At 28.1% G+C, this 24,153-nt stretch overlaps 2 protein-coding genes across 2 annotated transcripts; one reads left to right on the plus strand and one right to left on the minus strand.

Moving 5' to 3' along the window:
• Positions 1-2,104: 2,104 nt before the first annotated feature.
• Positions 2,105-7,190, plus strand: LOC100571929. The gene is made up of 4 exons (XM_029485656.1): positions 2,105-2,436; positions 4,375-4,446; positions 6,377-6,466; positions 6,542-7,190. Exons 1-4 carry the CDS (start codon positions 2,131-2,133, stop codon positions 6,704-6,706), a joined length of 633 nt encoding a protein of 210 aa, XP_029341516.1. The 5' UTR covers positions 2,105-2,130; the 3' UTR covers positions 6,707-7,190.
• A 5,597-nt stretch (positions 7,191-12,787) lies between these two features.
• LOC100166846 (sperm-associated antigen 6-like) lies at positions 12,788-23,050 on the minus strand. Its single transcript, XM_029485657.1, has 10 exons — positions 22,926-23,050; positions 22,577-22,842; positions 19,434-19,647; positions 16,669-16,853; positions 14,552-14,725; positions 14,068-14,220; positions 13,830-13,979; positions 13,600-13,761; positions 13,094-13,239; positions 12,788-13,010 (listed from the first exon to the last, which is right to left on the minus strand). The coding sequence occupies exons 1-10, from the start codon at positions 22,954-22,956 to the stop codon at positions 12,842-12,844; spliced, it is 1,650 nt and encodes a 549-aa protein (XP_029341517.1). The 5' UTR covers positions 22,957-23,050; the 3' UTR covers positions 12,788-12,841.
• Positions 23,051-24,153: the final 1,103 nt, after the last annotated feature.

Below are 24,153 nucleotides of genomic sequence, written 5' to 3' on the forward strand. Positions count from 1 at the left end.
CTTCTTACTATTTTTAGATTTTTTTTTATTTATGCGTGAATGTGTGATAATATAATATATTTTATTTTTGTTTTGTATTAAATATGCTTTAATATATTATAAAATGAAGTTTCTAATAATTTTTCTTGCAACAATTAAAAATTATCAAAAATACTTCACAGTCAACATTTTATTGTACAAGCGTTTATGTTCAAAATTTAACACAATTCATAAATTTACGAAAATACGTATATCATTTCGTAGTTAAAATTTCCTAGCATTTTTAATTTCAACACCCATGGCCAGGGCTTGCATATGAAAAAATTCAGTTTTATGTTATTTACAATTAAAACGTTATCCAAGTTTTACGTTTATCGTTATACAGAATTAAAACATTATACAAGTTTTTCGTTTATCGTTATTTAATCTAATACGTATTAAATTAAAAAATAACAACTCATGCGTTAAACAACTAAAGGTTATGGCCCGGATACGGAATATGATATAGGTAGGTGGTAATCAATTCTTAGATTGTTTTCATGAAATAAATGTTTCTACAAAACCTTTTAAATAAATAGATTTTAAAATATTTCGTTTTGCGTTATTTTTCGTTCAATGATATTTTATAAATTATGTTTTGCGTTATTTTTCGGTTAATGATATTCTATAAATTACGTTTTGCGGTATTTAATTATTTTTTTTTATCACTTTCCGTTATAATTACGTTTACAAATTGTAATTGTTTTTTGTAAAATATAACGTTATAATCATAAATCAATACAATATTCTCTCATATAGATACAAAACAAATTTAATACCTACCAGAAATTTTAAAAAATGTATAGCAAAGCCACATAGACTTTTATGAGTTGAATTTCAACAAAATAACCTATTAAATAATGATCGCAACAAATTGAACATTCCACCATTACTTAAATTATATAACAATATTTAAATATTATATCATAAAATAACCTTAGAAATATAAGCTGACGGACTATCTGCGCTCAGAATCTTTTTTCATTGTACCTATACAATTATTAGGCGGTTAATTATTGAATTATAATTTAACATTTCTATTACAGTAAGCTACGCGATTATAGTTTACAAATTACAATAGAGACATAGAGTACTAGAAACATATACCTACTCAACAGCAGATTTCCTCGGTTTTATTTTTGTCATTCCAATAATTTTATTTCAGTTATATGAAACTTTTTAGTTATTCATATTTCATAACAACGTGGCTGTATATTAGTCTTATTCATATTTCGTATTGTTATTTTGATCTATCTGTCAACTGCGCTATGATAATAATATAAAAACCACTGTATTGAGGACAAAAGTAATATTCCTATAATCAAGCCTGGGCAAGTTAATGATAATTTTTAATTGAGATAAGTTAAGTTAATAGTAAACATTTTAAAAAGTTTAAAGTCAATAGTTATCCTATAATTTTTTTTTAACTCAGTTATGGAAACTTACAATTAACTTATTAACTAAGGTTAAGTTTTTATTTTTTTTTAAATATTTATATTATAGCTAACAATATGATTTAAAATAATAAAAAGTACATTTTCATGCAATACGCATCATCAATAATAATGTTATTGTATTTATTATTTAATTATTTATATATTATCGTAACTTGAGTTTGATTAAAGGTAATACATTGTTTATTAAGTTTTTATCAATAAAAATCAATTAAGTTAAAAATTAAGCTAATGAAAATTAAATTTAACTTTAACTTTTTAACGCGTTTATGCCCTGCAGACTTGTCTATAATACCGATACAGTGATATCGATAAACACGACAGGTTACTTGCGTCCGAGGTACCACTTATAACAAGGACAGTGGGCGCATTTGATCTGTTATTTAATACCATTAGAATTTAATAAATCTTTTCAATTTATCTTATCAATAGTACCTATTAACCCGTAAGTAAATAATATAGTAGTAAATAGTAATATGCACACAGGCTTAGAATTACTAAACCCATATACCTAAGTCATATACCTAGTATAATTTCGTAACTGCGTGGGCGAAAGCTGGCATTCTAAACAGAACACCTGAACACGCTATACCCATACAATATAATAGTTTAACGTTATTGTCTTTTCAGAGTGTTGTACAAACTGAATGTCCAGATAATGGATGCACTCAGCTCGGTTTCGGCATCGTTTCTGTCGGGATTCTCCGTGCCTACCGCACGACTCGCGTACCTGGACATATGCGACGTTTGCACAACGCTGACGAGAGCGTTCCAAACGCAATTGTTCATCAACATCGTGGGCAACGTGTTTGGCATCACGTTCATGATGCTCTCCGCGTTTAACACGCTCATGTCCGACGGCGCGAACACCATCCGAATCACGCTGTACTTTCTTTACGAATCTCTGATACGCACGCTGCAGATGTACTTCATCATTGACGCTTGCCATACAACCGTCGAACAGGTACCTAACCATAAAAATATATTATGATAACATAATGCAACCAGACGGCGTATATAGGTCGGGTTGGCCCGAACGACTTTATTAGGATATATTAGGACGCGAAACGCGTTGTTTTGCACAACTACAATCCATATGGTATTTGGTTTATTATTTAGTGTAGGTACCTACGCAGCACGCACAAACGATTAGGTATTAATATATTAATATGAATTATTAATTATTGATTTACTATAGAACAGTATATATTATATACTGGTACCAATCATTTTGTTTGAAGCCATTTTTATGTGAATAATGTACCATGTACGTAATGAAGTTGCGTATAACCTGTAACTATATATAATCAATACATTTAAACCAAAATTAACGCAAAAATACAAGAAAATAAGAGGAGTACAGCGTTTACTATAATATAGTACAGACTCTTAAATTAGAGCATACGTACAAATATGTACCTACAATCAATAAGTTAGTACCATACAATTTACATACAATTTATTTTTATTATTAGGCACTACTGTCAATATAATACACAAAATATCTTCATAGAATTTTTTTTGGGCTAATAAATACTAAACATTCTAAAATAATAGGTGAACCAGATCTTTCTCTCTCTATAGGTTAGGGTATATAGGCACCTATAATAATAATTAATATTTAATATATAGATATTCTAATAGTAGGTACTCATAACCAATATAATATAGCTGTATTATGTAGAAGGCCATATATGAGTTTTACTCCACCCTCCACAATAAAAAGTATATCTATTACTACCCCCTCCCCCAAAATGTGGACCTATATAAGAATACAGATTTATTCGTGAGGCAGAGGAGCAATACAAATTAATCTTGGCACCGGATTACAGTATTGCTATAGACATGGTTTAATCGCATTGATAATTGTGTTACTCGTTCCGGAGACTGTTATAGAATGCAACGTGTGACGTGCATGTGTTAAATAAAATTAATTTCAAAAAAAAAAAAACAAAAAAATCCATAATATTAAATATTGAAACATACCTTAAATAACAAATCAACCAAATCCTCACATTCTGGAACCCTTAGGATTAAAAGAGTTACTCTCTAACCTATGATCGTCTCGTAATGTTTCTCACCTGCAAAGACAATTGGATTAGCGCTTTTAGAATTACTTTAACGAGGTACGATGATATACGCTTGACGCTTGTTAGTTTGACGATCGTTTCTTCTAAAACAGAATTATTCGAGATTTCGTATACCGCTACGCAATTTAGTTTAGAAAAACCTCTCCGACTCAAGGTACATATATATTATGTCCCTAAGTGGTTCCTCTTAAAAGGTAATGGCGTCAAAAAATTACAATAAAACTCGGATACAGATATTATACAGTTTTTGGTCGGAAACACTTTTAATGGTATAACAACAATCATAAAATAAAACACCTAGCCCGTGTTACAGTTGTCGCTTCATACGCGTACAACCATCGCACCTACGATCCTGCTGAGTTTCACGTCAACAGCGGCATAATTCGTACCTGCGACTGCGGCGGTGTTAAATAATAAAATATAACGTCGCCTCAATACATATTGCTTCATTGGCAAGACCTAAATTAATTAATTACTCGCTAAAATAAATTCCCACATGAAAATTACATATTATATTATATTATGAATAAAAATTGACGACTATCTACAATATATACGACGGAACCATCAAACAATATACAAATATGTATAGATACACAAACTGCGATCTACGAGCGTGTAAATTAACCATAAACTATTACACATTTACACCTATAGCTGTTTAGCCGGTCTTTTTATATTTTATTTTAAATACAAACGAATGAAATATTTATTTGTCTATTATTCATTGGACATAAATCTAATGAAAATATTGATTTGTTCATAGATTGCTATTTAATTGAAAATTATATTAATATTCATCTACTGTTTAGGCGAATATCATTAGTATTACATTTCAAAAGAAAATTAACGAATATCATCAAGTAAACCTCACAAAAAGAAAGGTATGTTATATCGAAAATTATAATACATAATATTATATTAAATACTTTTTCTGCATTCTGCAGTAATTATGTAAAACGCTATGTAAACTAAGTACTTACTATGTAAAACTAATTATGTGTAACGCTAATTATATTTATAATTAGCGTTTTCAAGTCAACCACCGGTTGGCCTGAAATATAAATTTATCAATACGATAATGTCCACATATAGAAAATATTTTTTATCAATCATTGAAATTAAAAAATATCATATAATTGTAGATAAATATATATAATTAAGATATTTAATCTACAATAAACGTCGTATAAATGATTAATCTAATACCAAATAAATTTAAATAAAAGAGTCAAACTGTTGACAAAATGGTTTGGTCCTATATATTTTGGTATACAATGTTATTCAATAAAGTATATTACTATTATAAGTTATAAATTATAATCCAACCAAAATGAGATTTTTATTGCTTTGAGTTAAAAAAAAAATTACAAGGCATTTTTACTTAGAAGTAAAATTAATACTTTTAGATTCTGAGTGGAACGATGAATGTATTGATTTTACAATGATTTGTCTCTGTGTACACGATAAGTAGTCGAAATAATGCTTCGATTTTCAACTTCAGTATCTTGTTCAATTGGAAAGTAAATATCGTTGGTGCATTGGGGAGGTCAAAATTTAAAATTCCCAATAATTTTCAAAAGCGTCAAGAAAAACCAAAGAAAAATTAAAGAAAAACGGAAATTTTTACGCAAAATCGATTTTTCACAAAATTGAATTTGGTTTTTGGTCTAACTTTAAAAAAAATGACCGTGGATACATGAAATTTTGACTGAAAATCTAAAATATAAATCTAAATCTAAGATTTTAAAAAGTAATACAAGATTCCTTATAAGATTATCTACCTTTATGAAACAAAAAATATCTATAAGAAAGTCAAATTAAATTTTTATGATCGTTTGAAATTCATATTTTTACAATATTTGATATTCACTCGATTTCTCATGTAACGATTTTCTTATTTTGTTGTAATTAAAAAACGAATGACTGTAGATACTAGAAAATTTCACTGAATGTTTATATTAGTATTTTCTATATACGATGAAATTTTGAAAATAATTTGACACTTTTTGAGCTGTTTACGGTTAATTGTTTACATGGTCAGTTTTAAATTTTTTTAGTATTTTTTCTATAAATATCAATAAAGTTTTATCTGTTCTGCCAAAAAGTGTAAAAATTTAATACAAGGCTCCTGATATATTTTTACAATAGCAGTTTAAAAATATTAAAAATACATAGGCACAATTTTTTTTTATAAGCATTTAAAGATCGAATTTTGACAAAATTTATCAAATTTGAAATTTAATAATTATTTCGTAGTTAAAAATTTATAAAATGTTCAATTTTTATATCTAAGGATTAAAAATGTAAAACAAGATTCCACCTAAGTAGTTAATTCTGTTACCAAAAAGTCTAAAAAAATACATAAGCACAATTTATTTTTATAGTCATTTTAAGCTCAAATTTGGACGAAATCACATATTAAAAACCCTGGAAATAACTATTTTAGTTATTTTGTTGTGATTTTATATTATTGAAACTTCTAAAGTATACTATTATATATCTATAATGATAGTACCACGATTTGTTATTGATTTATAACGCGTTATAAGTACCTAATGTATATTGTGATATGATTAATTTGGAATTTATTATACCTATTATTGGTCAATTTTTTTTTTAATACCATAGATAAGTATATAAGATACCTTATACCTAGACTGACATACCGTCTCCGCTCAGAATCGTTTTTCTTATACAGTGATATTATATCATTGAATTCAAATTTAATACTATCCATTATACAGTGACCCACTTGTAACCTACTGTACAGTAGAGCGACATCCACTTACCCACCTTTTTTTATTTGTATAGGTACAACTATTCATTTTGGAGATGTTGGATCATAAAATAGAGTTTGTTATTTATGGTTTTATTTGCTTGGACTTTGAAATGTTTGTATCGGTATGTCAGCATAAGTCTTACCACTATTATATTATAAGAACGAATTCTGTTAAATTTTAAATATTATAATTTCAGATAATAGGTACCATAGCTACGTATTTTTTGATTTTGGTACAATTAGGATCTTCACCTGATGTCTTGGTAAAATCGTTGAACATCACAACTACAACAACAACAATAACAAGAACAACAACACCCGGTGCATTCAGTACAAAATCAAACTACACTACTCTCACTTAAATAAAACAATATAATTTCATTGAGATCAGTGTACCTATTTTAAATTTTAGAACATTATATGTTAGTTATTTTGAAAATGTAATGACATATTATAATTGATAATTACAAAATAAGGCATGGATATTAATCACGATAGACACTGGGTTGGTTGTCTTTAAAAAATACCGGTATATGGTATAGGTATACCTTCTTAGGTATAATTATGCACACATTTGTTACTATTCGGTAAATTGTACTAAAATACTTTTTACTATTAAATCACCTTTAAAAACGCTAAAATAAATACGTTTTTATATTTGTTTAACATTAACCTTAAGCAGTTAAACCTGTGCAACGAAGAGAATAATAACAAGGTTTTTAGATGTGCTTTTCCAGGTTCATTGATGAAGGCCACTACTGCTGTGGCATTATTACGTTTGACGTCTGTCCTTTGGTTAAATCATAGGAAACTGTCAAACAGTGTTGATGATTTACACTTAACTATTGAAACCAAAAAAACTTTCAAATATAATTATATAAATATCACGATCGTGATTTGTTAATAAAGCAAAGCCACATGAATAATAATAGTTATAAACTTATCCAATGACATCGATTTAGATTGAAGTATTAATCCAATGTAAAATTAAATACCTAATACAGGCGTTTATTGCATTAGATATTTTATTTATATTATAAATATTTTGTTTAGATACCTATGGGCTATGGCGTATACATAATCTAATACATCCACTATCTAGTTATCATAAGTTATGTGTTTTATCTTGTATGTATTATTAATTAAATATTATAAAAATTGTATTATAGACTAGAATATTTTGTTAATTTATAAAATATTTTTTAGTTTCTAAAACTAGGTAGTATGCACTATGCACTTACATTGAGTGCCTATATCGGCTATACATATAATTTGCTATGACGTGTTAATTCTAAATACAGTTGAAATATGTTCTAATTGTGTTTAGGCTAAATGGTCTTGATAGATCATTATTAAACTCGTCGCTGACCCTAGTGGCTAGTGTCACATTTTCTTATGTCTTCACAGTCTTACAATCTAGGTAACGTGGCCTTACGCCTTACGCCCTACATTACACATTATTAAGGAAGAGTATAATACTCCAGTCAAATTAGGTTTTCAGCTCGAAAAAATTCCCACCTAGCTGAATTTTAGTACACATCTTTATTACATTGTTGTAAATAATGTGTAAAAAGTCGACCTCGATATCATGTACGCGTTAAAGGTTATTCGAGGTCAAAGGTCACGGAATTGGCCATTTTTTAATATTTCGTTTTGTTATTGGTCGTACCAAAAAAAGTTTTAGATACAAATTGTTGAGAAGGTAATTATCTACAAAAATAGTCTTATGACATTTTCACGTCAAGTTGATAGTTATTCTGTTATAAGGCCAACAATGTGTACACTTTTAATGAAATATGATTTTTTTCGCTAAAAACAAGTAGCCTTTGCGTTAATATCTCGCTTTATACTGTTTGTACAATAAAAAGTCTCAAACAAAAATTGTAGAGGATAAAATTATCTAAAAAATGGTTGTAATATATATATATTTCCAATCGCACTTGCAGTATACGAATTTTAATGTTTACCATACAAAATTACAATAATATATAATACTAGCTGATCCCGTGCACTTCGTTGCCCGTTAAATGTACAAACTGTCACTCAAACTGCGTTACCTATTTAATATTCGATGTATGATGTTCTAGATTTATCTTAACTTTTCTGTCGCCCGGAATAAAAATTCTGATTCGCAACAGTATATTATCAGGTAGACAATCTACCAGTGGAAGATCGCGGACCCCATGCTGTTTGTACGTAAGTGTAAGAATTAACTCTAAAGTATCAAAGTTATACCAAGTTTGTCGTTTTTACTTAATTCCACATACGGTGGATTAATATTATCAATTAATACAAAATCCTAACCTAACCTAACGTACTAAAACCGGATGAATAAAAGAAAACAAAATTTAACCTTTTTTAAATTAGCCTATCTTCTTCCCAGAGGTCTAATCTACACACAAACATTCATTAATATATATATATATCAACAAAAAATAATAATACAAATCAACAAACATGCCCGATTAACCAATAGCAACCAATATAATATAATACAATATTATTATTTTAATAATAATATTATTTTTATTTTTTTCTGGACTATTCATATCACTTAGGGGTATGAAAAATAGATAGTAGCCGATCCTCAAACCTACTGAATATGCATATAAAATATCATAAAAGTCTGTCAAGCCGTTTCGGAGGAGTATGGTAACTAATATTGTGACACGAGAATTTTATATATTAGATTATATTATATTATAATAACGATAATAAGAATGCATTCGTTTCCGCACCACCATTGAGGTACCTAGAAGCATAGTGCGGTTTTTTTTTCATGGTTTCCTCGGTAGGCCTAGTCCATGTAGTCAACAATAATTATTATAGGTATCATAGTTATCTAATCGTCAAAACAAAGTAATAAATATTACATTTAAATTATTATTACCTACCTAATCATTAACATCGCTCTCGTCTTCATACATTTCTTCTTCTTCTTCGTCATTTTCATCTTCTTCATTTTTTTCAAAATTATATGTATTGTCTTCTTCCGGTAAATCCGCTGACAAAACGTCAAGTGAGTCTATATTGTCATCTAAAGCATTGTCGGAACTTGAATTGAAACATGACTGCCCACGACAATGTCCACTTATAATCGACCATTTGATGCCAATTTTTTTTGCAACTACAGTTAGTACCACAGCCTTTTTTACAGTTATAAAAAATCATATTCACCAATTCATCGCTTGCGGGTGGTAACAATATCATTATAGGCTCCAAAACATTGTTATTCATTATCCACCCCACCCCCTCTCACTTTTCCGGGTTTAATTTGTTACCCAACCAAATTTTTACCTGGTAATAAACTCGAAGCAGATTCTGTTGGGTAGCGCTATTTGTTGGTGGTAGAGATGATAATTTCGCAGGTTTATTATTTCTAGTTAGCTTAGCAAATGTTATATATCTGTAATTATCGATGGAGACCACTTGTTTTTGGGCACCATATATTACTAAAATAAATGTAATTCCATATTTGAAAATATCTTGAACGAAGCAATTTTGTTTTTTGAACACTGCTCTTGCACTTTGATGATAATTGTTTAAATAATTTGCTATTTTTAGTTATACTTAAATCTGTGCGTCGTGCGTGTATTATATTATTATTATTACTTTAAAGTTATTACCTATCAACAATTTTAAATACTTATTATCCTACTGATATAGTCATATAGGTGTATTATACTGCACAATTACATACCTAGCACATTATACAGTATATGTTTTTATATTGTATCAATTGGAATTCTAAAATAATGCCTACTAATTACTAGTACTTGTGGTTTGAACATACTACCTATATGTTCCACGAACGATTAACGTTTTTTTGTTGTCATTCATGTTTTAGTTTAATATTGTGAACCAACATAATATTCATGTATTAAGGTATTATATAGGTATGGTATTTAGGGCGTACAGAACCGTATCAGGTGAAGACGCCTCACTCCTGCTGGCTGACATGCCTCCCGCTGATTTGTTGGCCGCGGAAAGGCTTCGCATCCGTAAGCGATACACACAAGTTGTACTTGCCAATGGCGCCTGTGTTTCACGAGCCACGGTGAGAAGCATTGAGCGCAAGGCCACGATCCAAGAGTGGCATATGTGCGTTGGAGGATTACATCTAAAGCTGCATGGACTAGCCGCCTTATCCCAGATGCCAGGAGGTGGGCTGATAGGACCCTCCTGAAGATACCACTGATGTTTCACATGACACAGGGTCACGGCTGTTTTTAGTACTACCTTCGCCACACGAGCAGGGCCGCTGCCCACACTGTTTGGACTGCCCCAGCACCAGAGACACTGCTGAACACACTTTGTTCCAATTCCAGAGGTGGGACGCAATGAGGGCTGATGTGCACGCGCACTATGGGCGTCCTTTGACCACAGAAGATATGCCAGATTTACTTTGTGGACCTGTGTTCGAACTTTTTCGGACTTTCCTACATACATGCTTGACAGGGCTACGACTCTCCAGATGCTGAAGAATCTTATAATCTTCTATAAGTTAGTAGAGGACTTCTTGTTCGTTAAGGAGGACAAAGAGCGTACGAGTCAACTCGCGGGGAGATCGTAATATAGCTTCACCTATTGTTGTAAATTTATTTTTTATTATGACATGATAGATCCGGCTACCATGACGTTTGTTATATTAGTATTTCTATATTTGTGACTTGTATTTTACTATGAATATTATTAGTATTATTTATTGTTCAATGAACGATGCAACTGAGTTGGAAGTAATACTATAGTGGTTCCCACCTCAGTTAAGAAACCACACGAAAAAAATGTATTAGGTATAAAGCCAATAAAGGTAGTTAATAATAATAATAGGTAGAATCATTGTATTCATATTTGTATTTACATATTATAATTTATAAACTGCAGACATACAAAATTATGAACGTATCTGATTTATGGATGTACCTACTGCAGTACTGCCTACTACCTAGTATCTACCTATCAAATGTAATATAACATTTGATTAGGTCATATTTTAATATGTAATAGTAGAAATAAGTAACGAATGGTAAGAAATTTGTAGCTTAAGAGGACGTTGCACCCGCATATGTGTTGTTTCCGTCTTACACACGTACAACATAACATATTTTCGTTCGCTAGTTTGAATAGGGAGCTCTCAGTTTTGATGTTAGAGTGAATTGACTTATTATCAAACTTCTAAGTAACAACATTATTTGTATTCTCTCGTTGGTTTTTTTTACGATATTTTAATTTTTAAGTGATTTATGAGTATGTAAAATATTTATGTTTGAAAATGCTCATAATTCACTTAAAAGTTAAAATATCGTAAAAAACCAACGAGGGAACACAGATAATCTTGTTACCTAAAAGTTTGATAATAGGTCAATTCACACTAATATCAACACTAACAGCACACAATTGAAATTGGCGAACGAAAATTTGCTGTCATCCATGTGTAAGGCGGAGACACGCGCGGGTGCGACGTCCTCTTATAATGTAATTTACATTTTTAAATTATTCAAACTATAAAATATGCTTATGCCTATAAATTTATGTAAAATAAACTGAGATTTTTGTTTAAAAAAATGATAGACAGTAAGAAAATGTAACTAAAAAATGAAAGTTTGACTATAAACCAGAAGAGATATACTAAATTTATCTCTGTAATCTGTTTTTTTCAACTTGAATAGATTATAATATATTATAATACCTATGCATATTTGAATATTTGTTCTGTTATTAAATGTACATACAATGTATTACTTTATCAGGGGAGTAAAATATATAAACATTGTACATAGTGAATAATGCAGGATTAAAAAAAATATATGTCAAATTATAATATCTTTGTACCTTCCAATAAAATCAATATAAAAAAATTTCCTATGAATTATAATGTATAATTTGGTAGGTATATGAAATTAAAATTAGTAACTTAGATACTATAAAGCCGGGATCCCATGGTGCATGGCGCGTGGCGCGGCGCGGAACTCAGTTGATATACCAAACCTAGAAACCTTAATTTCCCTAATATAAAGTGCAAAACAATAAATTTTGTTTTACCATATTTTGACCCAATTATGAGCCCCTAGCATCGAGCCTATATACAATTAGGTAGTGGTTTGTAGTTTGCATTTGCCAGTTAGCCATTACGTTGGAAATGAACATTAATATTATATAATATACGACATAACACAATTAATAATAATATATAATATTACCTATATGTGATATACTGATATGATATTACCAAACACTAAATGGAAACGTATTTTTAGACAAGTTGTGTAATCATCACAAACATACAATAATTGGATAACTTACGTCAATAAATATAAAATTAAATAATAATATGAAATAAATACTACACAAACACGTTGCGTCATTGATTTCATCATCCAAAAATAATTTAGAGTTATTAAATTGATATTAGAAAATTGTAAAAATACTTTTATTATGGACATTCATGTTGCAGTTTTTTTATTATTTTAAATATAGTTAATCAAATTTATGAAAAATTATTTAAAGGAGGATTCTTCGCCGGATAAAGGTGTTTTTGAAGTAGAATAGGATTTATGCAGTTGTTCATCACTTTTTAATTGACGATTAAAAAACAAACATTCACTTTGTGGTACATACTTGTCCACTGTTTTCATAACTGTTTCCGGGAAGTCTCCAGCTACCATTCTAGTTTATAAGATATAAGTCGTATGTAGTATAATAAATATTTCAATTCAAAGTGAAAAATAAAAATCATATTTTTATCTTACTGTATTATATCTTCTGGGAAACAACAATTTATCGCCTTGATGACCTGAAATAATTCTGAATTTACCTCTGGGTTAATATTTTGGATCATTTTCAAATGGCCATTAGTAATAAAAGTCCGTCGTGCTTGAGAATTTTTAGGTAATATCTGTAATACATTCAACGATTATAATTTTCTAAAAAGCAATTATCCAATGTTAATTTTATATGTGTATGTGTACCTATTTATTAATTTAGATTAATTTTGTAATTGATTGTTATAATAGGTTATATAAATAGACAATTTTCAAACCTTACCAACATTTTCAAATTAGGTAGGTACCTACCTACATGATTATTCCATAAAACTTGTTCAGTAAGAAAATAATTAAATTTAACGTGAGACATTTCTAATAACTCTAATAACGTTAAATTAATCACATTATAATATGTAATTTCATGTGACACGCATAATATAATAATTATAGACAAATATGAAATAAAATGTTAATTAATAAATACTTATTACTATGCTTATTTTTTCAAGTATGTATATCATTATTTCGGTAGGAGTCGACGGTATTAACAATTTGTCTAGTACATTATAATCATCGCATTTTTTCAATATTTGTTCTAGAGCAACTATACATTTGTGTCTGCTCTCACTTTCTATACCTGAATCCAAATAAACCTAAATAAATAATGAATACCTATTATACACAAATATTACAATAAATAATTTTTGTATTTTTATCTTACATTTATAATATTGGTTATAGCATCACAAGAGCAAATAGATCTCGCATGTTCAGCACTGTGTTGTCCTATCATGCCTAACGTCCAAACAGTCCCAGCTTTTGTTAATTTGTCCGTATCACTTCTTAAAATAGCAGTCAAATGCATCAATACCTTATATATATATATACATATATATATATAGTTAATAGATTACTTCTATTATATGTACAATTAAACCAATTAAAAAATGCATTTAAACCTGGGATTGAATTATGGCTGATGCAAGTTTTGGCGACATTGCTGCAATGTATCCCAAAGCGTGTACAGCAGGATTGGGAGACAACTCTTCGCTACACGAAATAACATTTAACAGCTTATCTATTCCACCACTATTAACAACCATTTGAGCAATCTATAAAAACAAAAAAAAAATTATATATTATGTATTTATGTATTTTATAAACGATTAAATAAGAATAATATGGTGTTAAATGTGTGTGCACTCGGTTATAGGTGTACGATATTAATATTAGGTAAATTATCACTTACTCATGAACACAAAGCAATACATTATAAAATATATTATAAAAATATATATTATGATATAATTCTCATATAATGATAAATAATTAACAATAGGAAGTGAATTTATTATAATCTAATATATTGATTTAATTAAAAAATTTAAGTGGTTTCGACATATATAGATTAATAAAATACTGATCTGTATAACACATTTGTACCTGAACGCTATGTTGTACTACTTCGCGAATTACTTTAGCCGAATTGTTACGTATCGATTCGTCTGGATGCGCCATCAAAAGCAATATTTCTGGGAATAAGTTTGACTCAATTGCATGTTCAGTTAAGTATAACGAATGCTTAACAATGTTTTTTATTAATATCAATGCACTTTTCTAATAAGATAAAAATTGTTTAAAAAAAAAATTAAAACATATTATAGTATGTAATTATTTTATTATTTTTGTATATTATGAATACGCCCTAATGTTTGCCTTATTTTTATGTTTATATAAAACTACAAATTATTCATAATTCAGATTCGGATTTTTGGAATTTTTAAGTGTAGACGATGTTTCGAATACTTAAAAATTTTCACAGCATTTAAAGATCCTGTGGTACCTAATCGTAACATTGATTTTTCAAATGAAAACCTAAATATTTTAATAAAAAAGGTGATTTTTCTGAAAGTTGTTAGGCATTGTAAACCAAAATTGAATACAATGTTTCTGAGTTATTCTACTTTATAAAATACTAAAAATCCTACTTTTTGTCCAAATTTTGACTACAATGCGTCGACGCTTTCAAAAAAATCATCGAAGTTTTCGAAAACATCATCTTGAACTACGTACCTACACTTAAAAATTCTAACCCTCTGAATTTAAACACAAAAATGGGGTAAGCATTATTTAGTTAGAATATCACGCTGTAGGTATATAGATATACTTACATATATATATATGGATAGGAGCTAGGTAAACTTTAGTTCATACTCAAACATATATTTTACCTTTAAACATCGAATTTAGTTACAATGGAATCATAGTCCATAAGGTGCACCTTATGGAGAAGTAAACATTTATTGTTTAATATTATATTTTTCTATTCATAATAATTATTATTAAAGATAATAAATTATAATTATTAAACCTTTAGTAGGTACAATAGATACTAAATTAATACATGCTGACATTATTAGATATAATAGATTCTATTTGAAGGTTTAAATGTATATTTAAAAATTATTAATTAATATTGATTTAAAATAATTATGAAAAATATGGTATTAAAGATTTCTAAAATAACATGATATTCTATGAGAAATACCTAGCCCAATTGTGAATCGTTTTAAAAATAATCACTTAGGATATATGATATTTTTTTAATATTTAATATACTCAATTAAATGAAATGTAAACTGAATAATTTGTTTAGCAAACACGGCGAAAAGTTTGAGAAGACCCGAATGTTTTGTCTCCGGCTTACAAATGTACAACATAGGAAAAACTGTCTAGCCCGGGACAATTTTACTCTCTCTGTATTTATGGGTGTAACAGGTCTCCACCAAAATGACTCATCGGTTATCACCATAATCGTTTTCCGCCAAATGTTATATTCCTATTTAATGTTTCTAATTATAAATATTAATATTTATAGGTACTGTTATATCTACTAAGTAATATTCGTTTAATTCTATATGTGTTTAATATTTTAATATGATCAATATATTAGTAGTCTGTGATACAAGGCGAGGCGTGTACATTGTAATCATTAATATTTGATGAATTGAAGTTCAGGCTCAAAAAATATCCCAAATAATTTATTAATTTTGTTTGGTGGAAATCGGAATATAACTTTTGGTGGAAAACGGAAACCCTCGTATTTATAATAGAATTACCAAATTCCACAACGCATTGGGAAGAACTTTATCTGTGTCTTATTGTATTAATTATTCGGATAACATAAATAAATTTAAATTTATCAGTTTGAGAACACATTAGGTTTTTTTGTTTTTTTCATTTAGTTATTAAAAATTGGTTACTGCTATCAAAAAAACTAAAAACACACAGACACTATGACACACACTACGACACAGATAATGTTCTTCCCTATGCGTTGTGGAATTTTGGTAATTCTACTATAAATACAGAGGAAGGAAAGTTGTCACGCGCAAAACAGTTCTTGCTATGTTGTAACTTTGTAAAACGGAGATAACACATGTGAGTGTGACGTCTTCTTAATTCATTAGGAATATTATTTTGAACAATAAGGCAGTGTAATGTAGTTTTATGTCTTAAAAATAATCAATTATAATGAAAATTAAAATATTGTTATATACCTGAACTTTTTTATCAACAAAGTTAGGCATTAAAAAAATTATCACATGAGGTAGAGTTGGTACATCCACAATTTTTAAAGCTAAATCTTCGTTATTTTTGGCCATCTCGTCTAATGCAGATAAAGCATATAATTTTAAGCTTTGTTGTTGTTCTTTTAAACATAGAACAATTTGAGGTAGTACGCCTGAAAATCCAAAACATGTATGTTATTCTAGAGTTATAAATATGTTTGTGTGTGGGCATTTTACTTAAATAGATATATAATAATATTTAAAATAATTGCTTTGCATTTGTATTTATTTTGGGCACATCTGATTTTAAATCAAAAAAGTGATTCCTAAAGAGCACAGTCTAGAAGCTTATAAATTCCAACCAATTTTTCGAAATTACAATCGAACTTCAGGAAGTATTACTGTTATTAGTAGTTTTATAGCAAACAAGAATTTATTTCATTTTCGCAATGTATTGACATGTGTACGCATGTGTGTGAGTTGCATCACGTTTGCCCGTCACGACGTGACAGCTTTAATCGAATACACGTTGTCGTTAATGATCGCTTATTATTCACACAGTGCGCTACAGTTCCATAACCAGGAGGGGGACTAAGGAGGTTTTAGTCCCTCCATTGGCTGTATTGTTAAGGTATAAATCTAATATAATAAAAGGAAAAGTACAAACCATGATATATTTTCTGAAAACGGTTTTGAAGAAAAATTTGCATATTATCAATTTTATTATTTGTAGAGTTTATTACAGTTACAAGATGGAGTAATAACGACCTATGTCCTATAATATACGGTATCGGATATCAAGTTCTGATTTACTCCATTTAGCTCCATCCTCCATTAAAATTCCTTGGTACACCAATTCACATAGAAATCGCTCAAAAAATGTAAACGTCATATGAATTGCCTAATTATTACTCCTTAAGACACAATACGCTCCAGTCTGTACATTTTTGTGGTTTTGAGAAATATCATCTAAATAGTAAATTTTAACTTAAATACTTACTTTAAAAAAAAAATCATGACAATGTATTTTCAAAATGTCTTGTATCAAAGTAATTAAGTTAGAATTTTGACGACATTTCTCAAAACCACAAAAATCGCTATTTTACTTCTCCAAAAGTTGATGATCACCACAAAAGAAAATTAAAAAAAAAAACACACTTATTATTGTAAAACCAATACATTCAGCACTCCATTCAAATTTAGATCTAAAATTGTTGAGCAAAGACGTACATACGTATTTTGAAATCTTAAATTGAATTTAAATTTATGATTAAGTAGGTACTAAGTATTCATATTTTATCTAGCAGTTTATACGTGTTTGGTATATAATAATTATAAGTAGGTATATTATATTATTAATAACCTTACAGGGCCGAATTAAAACAAGGTAATCTATATTATAACTTAGATAAACATGATGACCTCGGAAATATGGGCACCATCCACTATATTTTTTTTAAATTAAATTAAGTACCAGATTAAAATTTTTTATCAAATGTATTAAGTACAAAAAAATGGTAATGATAGATAATAAATTACATTTAATCCATACCTAAAACAGTGCAGTTGTACTTTTGTTTAATTGAAATTGTTTACATAGGTCGAAAAATATTAAATACCAGTATCTTACGGCTAGAAATTATTATTTAAATTATTATTAACATTTAACTAGACACTATTACTTAAATTTTTATACCTATTCAAAATTACATTTTCAAACTATTTATAGTAGTTTTAAGCTATTTATAAGAAATTTAAATTTTCAAATTATTTTTGTTTTTGTTTCTATAAATATTGAAAACAAATTTAATGCTCGGTTAAAATGAAATAATTAATTTTCTTCATAAATTTCTTTTGCTGATTTATAAAAATATCAAAAATATATTGGCACGATATTGTTTTTTATAAACTTTTGGTGTTCTAATTTTGACGAGTTGAATAAACGAAAACTAACGATTTTAGTTAGCTATAATAATGTTGTAATTCTGAAAAATATTAATTGTAAGGAGTTTTCACCATTAGGTATATTATTGTTTTTAACACAATGGAATCTTCAACATATATACACTAATTTTATATTCTACATTTTTACGGTATTCGTGGTATTGACTTTTAATGTAAATACCCTGTCTATATAATAAGGGGCAATATTTAGGCAATATGCAATCTCCTTACCACCTCCCGTGGATTTTATGTTTAGTTGTACTCGTTATGTTTAACCGTAAATCATAATATTTTTTTTTATCAGGGTTAAGGCTTCAACTACTGAGGTCATTAGCCTGAAATCATAATATTATAAGTGAAGTGCGGCTGCATACGCGTATCGGTTTGTCTAAGCCATGTCTAAGCACAACGTACGGGAAACTACACTCGCACTGCAGGTGCACATGTCAATGTCACCGCGGCCGACCAAAAATAAAAAGCATTATACTTTACTGAAACACATTAATTTACCCTCACCGCCTCACGTCTAGTTGTCTGAATTCATTAATTATTTTTTTGTTAAAGAAAAAAACAAAAACTTATGGAAATTGGTCGTAAAAATATTCAAAATCAAATTATAGTATGGTTTAGAAATATAATTTTTAAAATCATTTTAAAAAAATCTGGCTTAACCCACTTTGATTTTTGACCATGCGTAATTTTTATATTCGTGGAAATATTCAAATTTATGAATTAAATATCATCTATAATGATATACAAATCTATGAAAATAATTTAGAACATATTTTAATATAGGTTTTGATAAATACCATAGTCTACGATTAGTTGTGACAGTTTCACATCCATGCGGGTAATGCAGGTGATTGCTTGCAAAGCGGCTTCTCTGACAAATGAATCAAATTCTTTCATGCATGTAAAAATAGCATCTATTCCTCCGCATTCTTTAATCACAATTTCAGTAATTGCCGATGAATATTTACTAAGATTTTTAACAAGGTTCATGCAGTTTTTTTTATAATATTTCTATAAAAAAAAGACATAAGATCATAATATAATTATGTTAAGCTAGGTTTTGTTTCAAATATAGGTATCAAAAAAAGTTTGCATCTATTTTAATTTCATATTTAATTTAATTTAATAAGAACTAGAAGTATTTAGAGTAGTAAGAAAACTTAGGTTATGGTTATTAGAAAGTTAAGAATTTATATTTACCTAGCCTCACATTCTTACCTATAATGTATAAAACGAATACTACTCAAATTAGTATTTTATAATATAATACCTATATTATATTATAAAATATAGTATCTTGATATTATTTTCCTTAGTTATTATTTAGTATATTTATTATTTTTGTATAGTTTATAGTAGGCACTTAATATTAAATACCTATATACTTATTTAAATTTTCTATAGATTGCAATATTCACTCTTACTTATGAACTCTATAAGTTACACCTCACAATTATAAGCGTGCGTAAAGGATTTTTCCACAGTGTGTTGATTGCACAATAATTTTAGTACCTAGTACTAAATCTTTAACTCTTGCTTGATTTATTAGTTAATATGATATTATTTTATTTTTTATTAATTAAACCCACGGCAACAAATAATAATGGCCATTGGGTGATATTTATAAGGTTTTAAATAGGTAACATAATGTGTGACAATGAACAAATTATACCTAATAAAATTCAACTTAAATATCAGTTGGAAAAGCAAATAAATAGGTACTATAATATTATTATTATATATTTACACTGGTATTTATATAGGTACAGAATAATAATTTGTAAACATTACATTTTATTATTATTTGTTAGGTGTATAATACTATAATGAGAATAATGTTATATAATAAATATATAAAAAAAAATATTAAATAATATTAAATATTATTTTACTTGTAATTAATAATTTTATTATAATACCTAATATTTGTAAATAAATCAAAAACTTTAAGTAGCAATATTAGAACTTTTCTTGGGGTATGCAGCGTACCCCTACGATCCAGATAGGGGTACTATAGTATTATAAAAAAGTCCAGGGATCGAAACCGGTTAAAACCGCGGTTTTTTCATTTCTGAACACCGGAACTGGAACCGGAACCAAAAGCTTTAGAACACCGTTTAAAAAACCATAACCGAAACCTAAGACCTTAAAAAACTGTTTTCAAAACCTAAACCGAAACCATAGAATTGAAAAACCGTTCTTGTATCGTTCTTGAAAAACCGATTAAAATTTGAAACTAATGTCGGTTTCTTTGAATTTCATAAAGTTAATTATATTATATGTAATTCTAGTAATTTTATACGAAGAAATTATTATGTTCGGATTTATTGATAAAAATCCCGATGCAATTACTGAGTATTGGGTACGAAATATTAATTTATATATTATTACTAAACTTATGATTCAAAATTGCAGATACAATTAATAATATAGTGTGACAACATAATATTATGTTGAATGCAAAAGTAGGCACCTAAACTAGGTACGAAATATTCAAGTTAATAACACGAAATTAGTTCCGCTGAACGTAAATTTGTTACATCGTATATTGTACACTAATTATATAAAGCAGCCATATTTCAGGGCTTTAGACTCGGTCCTTATAATATTTAATAGGTAGATAATAAAAACCAAGTCTACTGTAATTATAGACAGGAATATAAAATGGAAATTTTTAAAAACTGTTCCAAAAACCCAAAAAACCGAAAATTTTCTAAAACTGTTCTTAAAACCGATAAAATATTTAAAAAACCTTTTTTGAAATCGAAACCAAAACCAAAAAAATTTAAAAACCGATCATAAAACCTAAACCAAAACCAGAAAATTTAGAAGACCGTTCTCAAGAACTAAAACCGTAACCGTTAAAATTTGAAACGGTTTCAATCCCTGTAAAAAACAATAATTATATTTATTAATAAATAAAATACAAAATATATTTTTGTTATGTTCATTATTGAATATTAATATGCTATAATTTAACGATTAGAAAATTATTATTTTTGTGTGCACAATATACCGGATGATCCGTTTAACGACACTCTTGATTTAAAAAACTATTAACTTTTTCAAAAATATTTTTTTACATAATTCTAAGTCGTTAAAAAGCAATATTTTTCATTTTTTCAAAGGAAAATATTTTTGTGTTCGATAGGTACCTACATAAAAATAAAATGTTGAACAAGTTTATAAGTAGGGACTTAGAAGTATTTGTAAAGTATCTACTATCTATTTATTAGTAAATTGGAATGGAGTGGTGCAATAGTACGCCTCAATATTAATTTGGCCCACTACTCGCTGATCCAAACATAAAATACTTATTATAAGATATAACTAATACACTACCTACCCGAAATTTGATTTAATAGATCAAAAGTACTCCAAAAATTATTCTGCTTTGGACTCTGAAATTAAAAATGTATATGACGTAATTTAAAAGTTTAAAATACTTAAGAAAATTATAACGATAATTGATAAAAAATATAATTGTTTTCCAAAAATATTGTTTTGTTTACGACTTCAAATTATTCAAAAGAAATATTTTCAAAAACGTTTGTTTTCAGAAAATAAAATAAAGAGTGTCTTATGTTAAATGAATCCCTCAGGGCCTCAGAGTTACATTTTTATGCTAGTAAATGGTTCACAAACAATATTTAACGGAAACATATTTTCAAACAAACACATTTCGGTGGAAACAGAAATCGAGCCTTTTTATTTGGGCGGAAACGGTATAAATGTATATTATATGTAAAACTGAAACCACGTTTTAACGGAAATAAGCCCAAATTTATGCTTCTTTTAAAATAGGTACAAATGTACAATAACTTGTTAATTTGTAATACATAAAATACACGTTCTCTTAGTAATTTATATTATTATACTATATAGGTAGTCTATAATTATTATAATTACAATATGTATATACACATAAAAGTTGACTTACATTTTCCTTCACAAGCTGTCCTAGTAACCGACTTAATAGACTTTTTGAACATACTATTTGTTTGGCGCACGGTTCGCTATTACCTGCCAATCTTACCAAACACAAAACTGCATTCATTCTCACGGTAGGATTTATATTAGTCACTAATGGCAGGACTATCTCGACAACGTGGCTTTCGTATAGACATTCGATATAAGCAGGCTTGGATGCTAGTTCTGCTACGTTCTGCACGAATGTCAACTGACTTTTTGCATAGTTGTCAAAAGCTATTTCAGTGGATGAAATAAATGTGTAGAATATGTGTTTAGTATTATTTTATCTCGGAATATAGTGGAATACGTTATTATACTTTGTACGACAGCTTTTGGAGATGGACTCATGGTATTGGAAATATTGTTATTGACTAGTAAAATATTGAAATGCTTCAAATAGTCACAAAGAAATCTAAATAATACAATGTAGGCAGTTTACGTGTTACCATAGAAACATACCTACCTACATAAACACAAGTGTATAAAACATTAAATAACATAATGTATATTGTATATATATTATATATATATATATATTATAAAATATCTATACACAATTCTAATCGGTACATTAGTCTATTTTAAAGTCTTGTAAAACAAGTATAAATAATTATATTAAATCATATAATTTAACTGTGATCTAAATTGATTTAGGTAAGTGATCCGAGATGAGTCATGGGTACACAGTATTTATCTCACATTGATAAAGTGTAGGTAAACATTATAAGAATAATATTAACTTTTGTAAACGCATAATTGACCATAGATACACATTTATCCGTAAGAAATGAAAATGAAAATTGTAATTGTTTTAATTTGCACTTTGGTTACTTAGATTATTAATAACTGCCTACCTACCTAATGTTTAATACCTACAAATAAAATATGAAACTGTAGAGTCTAGATACATCGTGTATGATAATACCTAATATTTATTTTTGAATAGCTTAACTTTAGAATTAATAGGTATAAACAATTACATTTTTTTTTAAATAACTTGCATAACACGCGTAGGTTTACGAGTTACGACTGTTATGAGTAGGTAGTATCGGAGTATATTATAATATATTAATAACTATACATAAATACATAATTCATAAAATAATATTATATAACCATTAACCTTTGTAGTTTATAATACATTTCTATATATCATATTAATTACTATGGGTGCACATTATACTATTTAATGTATAATATAGTAATTTGAATACGTCATATTTAAATACATTTTTAAATAATATTCTAATTTATTTATAGCATACACTGCTACATTGTGTGGTGGCGATCAGGCGATATTGACTTGGAAATAAAAATAGTGGATAAATATAAAAGTACTAATGCACTACCTACACTATTACAACGTTTTTCTATGGTATACTACTACTTCCTACCTTAGTAGATATTACTACATAATATTATAAATGTATACATTTATAATGCACATGTTTTATTAGACTGTTTATTTGACTCTGTTTATTGTTTGACGGTGAAATAAATAAATATACCGATAAATATGAAAAAAATTAAAACAGTAGTAGATTT

Source organism: Acyrthosiphon pisum, chromosome X (genome assembly GCF_005508785.2).
Source record: "Acyrthosiphon pisum isolate AL4f chromosome X, pea_aphid_22Mar2018_4r6ur, whole genome shotgun sequence".
NCBI classification, from domain to species: domain Eukaryota; kingdom Metazoa; phylum Arthropoda; class Insecta; order Hemiptera; family Aphididae; genus Acyrthosiphon; species Acyrthosiphon pisum.